Raw genomic sequence first — 9,489 nt, 5'->3', positions numbered from 1 at the left:
CTGGCAGCAGCTACACTGTCCCATGGCTTTCCTGGACGATGGGAACCACACTGCAGTGACAGAGTTCATTTTATTGGGATTAACAGATGACCCAGTCCTTAGAGTCATCCTCTTCACCATCATCCTGTGCATCTACCTGGTGACTGTGTTCGGGAACCTCAGCACCATCCTACTCATCAGAGTCTCTTCCCAGCTCCATCACCCCATGTACTTTTTTCTCAGCCACTTGGGTTCTGTTGATATTGGCTATTCATCTTCTGTCACACCCAATATGCTTTTCAACTTCCTGGTGGAGAAAAATACCATTTCTTATCTTGGGTGTGCCATCCAGCTCAGCTTAGCTGCTTTTTGTGGTACAGTTGAATGCTTCCTTCTGGCTACCATGGCTTATGATCGGTTTATGGCAATCTGTAGCCCACTGCTTTATTCAACTAAAATGTCCACACAAGTTTGTATCCAGTTGATTGTAGGATCTTATATAGGGGGTTTTCTTAATGCCTCTTCCTTCACCTTATTCTTCTTTTCTTTTCTCTTCTGTGGACCAAATAGAATCAATCACTTTTACTGTGATTTTGCTCCTTTGGTGGAGCTCTCTTGTTCTGATGTCAGTGTCTCTGAAGTTGTAACATCATTTTTTTCTGGCTCAGTTACTATGATCACTGTGTTGGTCATAGCCATCTCCTATACCTACATCCTCATCACCATCCTAAAGATGCGCTCCACTGAGGGCCGCCATAAGGCCTTCTCTACCTGCACCTCCCACCTCACTGCAGTCACTCTGTTCTATGGAACCATAACATTCATTTATGTGATGCCCAAGTCCAGATACTCCACAAACCAGAACAAGGTGGTGTCTGTGTTCTATATGGTGGTGATCCCCATGTTAAACCCGCTTATCTATAGCCTCAGGAATAATGAGATTAAGGATGCTCTGAAGAGACATCTTGGTAAGAAAATACGTTCTTAAGATGTCTGCCAATCCATTACTTTGTCACACATTGTATAGCAGTGATATACAATATGAATAATATTAAAAGGCAACTGGGAATTTTTGGTTGAAATACATGTTTTGACATATATTTAAAAAAAATAGAAGTTTGGTAGCAATATGCAGAATGAGTATTAGTACATTGTGAATTAAGTCATATGTCCGTAGTAAGTTATATTTAATAAGTATTGAGTATAACCAAAAATTTTCTACATAAAATTATATGATAAAATCATTTTTATTTGAATTCATACTTTAAAGTAGTATTATGGTATGTAGAAATTATTGACTGTATTGTCTTTAAAGCCTCAGTTTATTTTCAATAACAACTACACTTAAGTGTATAGTATTATAGCAACTATAGGCAGAAACTAGTACATTAAGTGATAAAATTACAATAGATCAGACAATAAAATTGTTGGAGGTTTTGTGGTAGTATTATCTATTTGAATGGATCTTTCACACTCATAATTACTAGATCCAATCCCCTGACTAGATTAGCTTCTAGTTTTCTGATGTCAACACTGGCTGCTTGGGGGAAGGGTGTCCCATGTGAGGGCAATGGAATGCTGCAGGGCAATATGATACCCTCGGAAACATTTTTTTAAATTACCATAGTGGAATTAATAGCCTGATATAATCTATATGCTCTACCTAAAAGTCATATTCAATTTCTCCTGAGTCCTTATTAATCTCTATGATAATGAATATCATTTTATTGATAATTTTCTCCTAACTTATTTCCTTATACTTGGAATCCTCCTCATTGAATCAGTTCATTGATTTAGGAGAGTAAACACATTCTCTCTGTCCCAATTCTGTGCTCCTATTCTTTTTTTCAGAAAGTTTATAGGATTGGGAGCAACAATGATCATTGTTCATTGACAGTGTCTCTATTTCATGCTGAATTCCTTTATGATAAATTGTTCCAAAGAGATGGCTAATTTAATGTGTCTACTTGACACAATGCAGTGCTCAGATATTTAATCCAATAGCAATGCAAGCAAGCTTTGAATAGTATTGAGTGGCAATTAGCAGCTATTACTCATTGAATATGGCACAGTATCTCTCAGTGTGATCATTTTGGGGGGATATGCTAAAGGTTTTGAGAAAAGGAGAATCTTCTGCCTCCAGCATGCTTTTGGACTCTAAACTGTAGCATCAACTACTGCTAGTATATTCACATTGTTCACCTACCCAGTGGATTTTAAACTGACCAGTCATGCAATTTTATGAACATATTCCATATGGGACATACATGTGGAATGAATATATATATATATATATATATATATATATATATATATATATATATATATATATATATATATATATATATATATATATATATATATATATATATATGTGTGTGTGTGTGTGTGTGTATGAATATGTGTTAGTCAGGGTTTTCTAGAGTCACAGAACTTATGACTCTATGTAGTAAGTCTCTATATAGTAAGGGAATTTGTTGATGACTTACAGTCTGTAGTCCAACTCCCCAACAATGGTCAGCAGTAGCTGTGAATGGAAGTTCAAGGATCTAGCAGTTACTAAGTCCCACAAAACAGGCAGGCAAAGAAGAGTGAATCTTCCTTCCTAGATTATCCTTATATAGGTCTCCAGCAGAAGGTGTGTCCCAGGTTAACGGTGTGTACCATCACTCATTTTTTTGGTACTTGCTTGGCCCAGGCTGACCTTGAACTCAGAGATCTCTTTGCCTCAGTCTCAGGGATTAAAGGCATTTACTACCTCACCTGAGCCTAAGCTTTTCATAGCCACTATGCCTCAAGATCTCAATCACAAGTGAGCCTTCCAATTCTGGATTGTAGTTCATTCCAGATGTGGTCAAGTTGACAATGAGGAATAGCAACCACAGTATGTATGTATGTATGTATGCATGTATGTATGTATGTATTCCTCTCTCCATCTACTCATTTCTTCCTGTATATGTTAATTGTATGAGACAGTTCCATAAAAATTGTTAAGAGGATATGATGTGTGAATATGTGCTTATGTCTATATATTAACTTGTTTCTCAGAGGAAGCCTAATACCAAGGACCAGAAGCTTTCCATTTCTCTGCCGCAAACTTTAATTCAGTCTATGTATATTATCCAAGGTCATGAATTTAAATAAATTTTTTTCTAAGCTTTTAAATTTTGGGAGTGCATATTTTTTTCTTGATTGTTGTGTTTTAAATTCTTTTTATATTCTGGTTATTAATCCTTTATCAGATTTATAGTTAACAAAGATTTTCTTCTACTTTCTGGACTTCATCTGTACTTGGTTGATGGTTTCCTTCTTTGGGTAGAATCATTTTAATTTTATGAGTTCCAATTATCAATTGTTGGCATTAATCAAGGTCAAATAGAGTCCTATCTAGAAAGTATTTTCTTGTACTGATATCTTGGAGAAGGTTGTTCATGATTTCTTCTAGCGGTTTTAAGAGTTTCAAGGTTCCATTTTGGTTTGTGATCCATTTGGAATTAGTTTGTATATTAGTGTATTTATTTGTTTGTATTTATTTATTTATTTATCACTGATGATAGATAGATAGATATAGATAGATAGATATAGATAGATAGATAGATAGATAGATAGATAGATAGATAGATAGATAGATAGATATGGGACTAATTTCATTCTTCTACATGTGGACATCCCATATTCCCAAAACCATTTGTTAGAGATGCTATCTTTTCAATGTTTGTTTTGATAGCTTTGTTAAAGAACCACATTTATCATTACACCCTTCAGGTTGCTTCTCATCTCTCATCATGATTTTTTCTTAACACGCAAGCTCATTAACTTCAGGAATAAATTATTTGCTTATTATTTCAAAACCTTAAACTTGTCTATATTCTTTGTTACCTCAAGGCCCTCTCAAATACAGTGCCACTACCAGAAACACACTGTTTCTTTTATATGGATGGCACTGATTAGTCTGTAGCTACCAACCTGTACATCATTGGGCATTTCAAGGAGACTTCTTTAAATTCAACTAAGCCATGGATTCCAGAATCTGATCTACAGCCATTCTAATTCTCAGTGTGCTTGTTGTTACAAATTCATACCTTGTTTTTGCACAATGTTCAAAATATGACCTTGATAGTTAAAATGTTCTCACCTCTGATCTACTCCATGCAGAAAACCTCCACAATCTACATCTTCCTAGTGGCAGCTTCTTATCTAGGTAGATGGGTGAATACTTGAACACTTACTTGCTGTTCATCAAATCTGTCTTTAAGTGGACTGAATAAAGTTAATCACCTTTTCTATAAATATTCATCACCTTTGAAGTTTTTTGTTCTTATGACTTCTGAAGTCATTGCAGCAATCTCTTTGGGATCATTTTAATCACTGTGCTTATTATTACTCTGTCTTATGTCTACATAATTGTGTCAGTCCTGAAGATGTGCTATCCCAAGACCCCCATAAAGGATTCTCCATCTTCACCCTACAAGCTCGCTGCAGTCACTCTGTTCTATAGGACCATCACATTCATTTGTGTGATGATCTCTCCAGCTACTCCACAAACCGAAAAAGGAGGTGTCTATGTTATATACATTAATGATTCCCATCTTGAACCCTACATTCTATAGCTTCAGAAACAAAAATTTTAAATAGACCATGAAAAAAACCTCATGACTAACACTCACTGTTAGCTATAAATATTTGGAATTTTAAACAGTATAAGAGGCTCTGAACTTCTAGATAAATGACTGATATATTATGGAAATTTACAATTATATTCATGATATTTTAGAAATATTTTTTCTTATTACCAAAAACATTTTCATCATAAAACAGCGGGTTTACTAAGTTAGCAACACATAGCAATTTTTTATTTTTGTTTCTCTTTCATCAGCCACTATTTTCTACATCATTTAACATATGTTTCTCAAATAATTTCTGAGTTCTTGGGATTCAGCCTTTAAATTTGAAACTGTGTAATCATCATCTGAAATCCTTTGGATGAAATTAGTATTGCCATCCAAGAGCATAATCTTAAAGAAATTACTTCTGCCGTATGAAAAGCTATGGGTTGAAGACATAGGTGTGTGTGGTTGGAAAACTGTTGTGGACAGGATTCCCATTGTCATGTATTATGTAGCTAACTCAAGAGGTCACTCAAGTTCTCCATTATTAATTTAATAACCTTTTTTTAGTATTTTCTTGAACTTGATGCCTAAGGGAGTCACTTATGAGCATCCTATTGGCAATAATTATGGTGATACTACTCCTGTGGAGGAAAAGATGTAGTGAATCAATTTTCTTCAGTCATTTCTGCTTTGAGGTATATTATGTGCTTCTGCCATATCTTTTGATCAATGTATTACTTTGATGCCACAGAAACTGGAAATTATTAGTGTGTTTTGCTTAATTCTTTAAGTGTTTAAAGTTGATGCATATTTATTGTTCTAATTATTAACAGGAATTTTGTATATATTTTAGTCTATCACAGTTACAAACAAATGATATCAATAGGAAATAGGATTAATTTTTAATAAAGTCAACCTTGGAAAGTTTTGTCAGAAAAGATGAGTAGATTGCTTTCCTGCACCATACTACAGTTTAGAAACATAGTCTTGGTTAATTTCTACAACTAATATATAAGTAAGTTTGCTGAAAAAAATAAAAAGATTTCATAGTGTGATTAAGGATTTTTTAAAGTATGGTCACTACAACTGTGAATTTCAGTTTCCAGAGATAACCTAGGATGTCCACATCCTATTTGTGCTCTCCATAATAATTGCCCCTGGTCTCTTAAGTTTTGAGGTTACAGATTATCTGTTTTAATAGTCCCTTTAATGAAAATATCAGGTTTACTACCCAGTCTTCCATCCAACTACCAACTACCAACCTATCTACCTAATTTATTGTAATTAAGCTCATAGACCTATTAAGGTATAGATATTGAAGATGAAAATGACCAAACTTTATTTTTCAAAGTAATAACCAAATAGGAGAGATAAATTTACAGAATTAAAATTTAGATTAAAAAGTACTATAGATTTTTCAAAACGGATATTTAGAAGATACTGTAGAGGCGCAAGAGAGAAATGAGCTTCTCTCAGATGGCACTATGTTATAGTAGTTGTGGGGAGATTATTTTCCCAAATATCTCCAGATTACCTTATCTCTGCTCACAAATATTAATCTTAATGCCATCATAAGATTTCAGTTACACTCTAGCCAGAAACAAAGCTGCTCAGTTGTCTTTGGGAAAGTTGATCGAACCTAAAAAAAGTTAGGTCATAATACAAATGAAAGATTTCACCCATACTTTAGATTGCTGTGTTGAAAAATTATAACTATGCCTCAAGCAAAAGTATATCCCCAAATTCATAGTTTCATTTACTGAGGTTTCAAAAGGGGAGTGGCTTCCTATACTAAGTAACTCAATCTGTTTGTTTTTCTATGACACTATTGAAAATTTTTGCTGGTAATTGGCTTTGGGCAATTTCAATTTTCTAATTTTGAATGTTGTAAATAAAATATGACTTTAACTGATTTATAATCAAGGAATAAGTATGACCAGACTCCTCCTATGACATTAGGAAGAAATTGATTTGCCTGCTTCTAGCCTTCTTTCTCAGTTGAAATTCACCAGTGTTTTATAACTTTCTTTTTAAAGCATAACTTACCTTGCATGATCCAGTCTTCAGCTGCCAAGACACTTGTAAATATACTGGACCCATTACAATAACAGATTTTTGTCTGGTGAATATTTGTCTTAACCTTATCTCTAGCCCCAGGTCCCGCTTTTCAAGTAATGTAGCATATTGCTGACTAATTGGGTATTTGCTTTTCATCATCATGCTGGCTGGTTTAGAAATTACCTTTACCAGACTCAATTGTGGGTAAGCCTATGGTATACTTCTTAATAGGTGATTAATGATTTTGGAGGGCCAAGGTCACTGTGGGTGATTCCATTCCTTTGCTGGTAGTCCTAATATGTATAAAAAAGCTGGCTGAGCAGGTTTTGGTTTTGCAAGCCTGTAGGCAGTGCTCCTTAGTGGCCTCTGTATCCATTCATGCCTCCAAATTTCTGCCCTGAGTTCCTGTCCTAACTTCACTGGATGATAAACTTTAGTATGGAAGATGAGATTCCCCAAAATGGATTCAGTCATGGTTCTTATCACAGCATTAAAAAACCATAACAAAGACATTCATCTTTGTAAACAATTAACTTTATCACCCATCATAATAAAGAATATTACCATGACTCACAAGTATCCAGATAGAATTTCAACTCATTTTTCCCTGCCATTTTCACTTCCCAGTTGCTTCCTGACAACTCCTTTCCTTGAGAGATCCACTACTGCCCCATTTACCTTCAGAAAAGAGTAGACCTTCCAGGAATATGAAGCAAACATGAAACATGTGAGGATATATGTTTAGTCTTATGTCTGTTTACTATTTCACTATGCTTAATTTTACTTTTCATTCAAATAGAGTCATACATTGTACCTTCTTCCTTGTTTAAAACAGCTTTTAGTTAGCATGTTTGCCAAATTTATCAATAAATTATTCTATGCAACAAATTGCATAAAACTATGTTGCTAAATTGTATTTTTCTGTACCAGGATTTATGACCCTTTCTCTATGAATAAGAACCTGAGTTGTTTCCATTTTGTTCTTAAAAATAAAGAAAGCAGAATAGAAATTATTTGTAAAAAATAATTATAATTTAGTAGAGAAAAACTAATGAAAACTTAAATAATAAGAAATATTGACTAAGGCAGACTAATTGACTGGCTAATGATGTGAATAGGTTGGACAGTAAGAGTTAGAGTTGGGGTAGTCAAGGAAACTTTTGCTTTATTGTATGGCAACAAAAAAAATGCAATATCATGGTTAAATGTCCTTGGTTTGTTTCTTCCTCCCACATCAAAAAACAAAGTGTATGAGTGTCAATCTAGCCATAAAACATACATATTTTGAAAGAATTGTCTCTTGAAATGATTCAAGTTCATTCAAATATCATTAACTTTGTACATTTGAGCTTATTTTTAAGATATAAAGATATAATGATTAACTTGGTTTAAATAATATTTATCAAAACAAAGCTCATAGGATTTGCCTATTAATATCTGATATGATTTAAGGTCCACTCCACAAGATGAAATACCTACTAAACACTGCTGGAGTGAACAAGAAACAGACTAGATAGCCTAAGATCTAGAGTAAAACTAAATACTACTGGTCTTTAAAAAAAGTAGTGATAAAATGAATCCTAATGCCTAATGGCATTTTCTCATACTCATAGAGAGGTGTTGAATTTAGCCATCATCAGAAAAGCTTCCTTCTGCAGCCAATGGGACCAAACAGAAACCCACAACTAGATACTATAGAGGGAGATATGTAGAGGGAGCAGATAGATGGAGAGAGAGAGAGAGAGAGAGAGAGAGAGAGAGAGAGAGAGAGAGAGAGAGAGAGAGAGAGAGAGAGAGAAACACAGAGGGACAAAAACAGCAATACAGAGAAGAGAGAGAGAAAGAGAGAGAAACAGAAAGGCAGAGAGACAGACAGGGAGAGACAGGGAGAGTACAGAGAAAGAGACAGAAGTAGAGATTTTGGAAGACACTGCTCTAAATAAGATGTCTCCATCAAATCCTATCTCCCATCAGAGCTCAGAAAAGTCCCCAGAATAGGAGGTATAAAGAGTGTAAGAGGCAGTAGAGGACAAGAAAAAAAGGAAACTCTAAATCAACTGGGTCAAATTCATATGAATGTACATAGACTGAGCAGTAATCACAGGGCTTGCATAGGTGTACACCTAATCTGCATGTATTAAAGCTTTTGGCTTAGTTTTGTATTTTATGTTACTGCTGAGTGAGTGAATGAGTGTACCTCTGGCTCTCTGCTCTTGGATCTCTTTTCATTCTTTAAATTTCATTCTACAGGATCAGTGTAATTGTTTTTGTTTCATCTTACTATACATTATTTTGTTAGGTCTTGTTATCTCTTAGAAGCCTCTTCTTTTCTAGTGAGAGACCAAAAAGAATGGATCCAGAAGGGAGGCTTGGGTAAAACTGGGAAAAGTAGAATGAAGGGAAACTATAATCTTGATATATTTTAGGAAAAAATAATCTATTTCGAATAATAGGGGACATTAATGTAAAAAAATCTTCAAAATACTAAACTAAAAGCTAAAATATGTATGAAGCAGACATATGTATGTCTGCCTGTGATTCTCTGCCTCTGTTTACATCTGTTGTAAAAGGAAGCTTTTCTAACAATGACAGAATAAGTCACAGACCCATGAGTATAGCACTATATCATTAGGAGTCATTTTATTGGTAATATTTTTTGACTAGTAATACATGATTTAACACTATGTCTCTGGGCTATTTCTGGTTCATGATCACCAAAGCAGTGTCAGATATGTCAGATATGGGTTCAGTCTCCTTGAGTAGACCTAAGTCAAATAAGACATTTATTAGCTCTTCCCCCTTTTTTTCTTTTTTTCAAGACAGTGTTTCTCTGTATAGCCCT

General features: G+C 34.5%; 1 protein-coding gene across 1 annotated transcript; it reads left to right on the top strand.

The window, feature by feature from the left end:
- Positions 1–22: 22 nt before the first annotated feature.
- On the top strand, positions 23–967 carry LOC110325201 (olfactory receptor 493). Its single transcript, XM_021202979.1, has one exon. It carries the CDS (start codon positions 23–25, stop codon positions 965–967), a length of 945 nt encoding a protein of 314 aa, XP_021058638.1.
- Positions 968–9,489: the final 8,522 nt, after the last annotated feature.

Source organism: Mus pahari, chromosome 1 (genome assembly GCF_900095145.1).
Source record: "Mus pahari chromosome 1, PAHARI_EIJ_v1.1, whole genome shotgun sequence".
Taxonomy (NCBI): Eukaryota; Metazoa; Chordata; class Mammalia; order Rodentia; family Muridae; genus Mus; species Mus pahari.
This window is presented reverse-complemented; position numbering and strand designations above follow the sequence as displayed.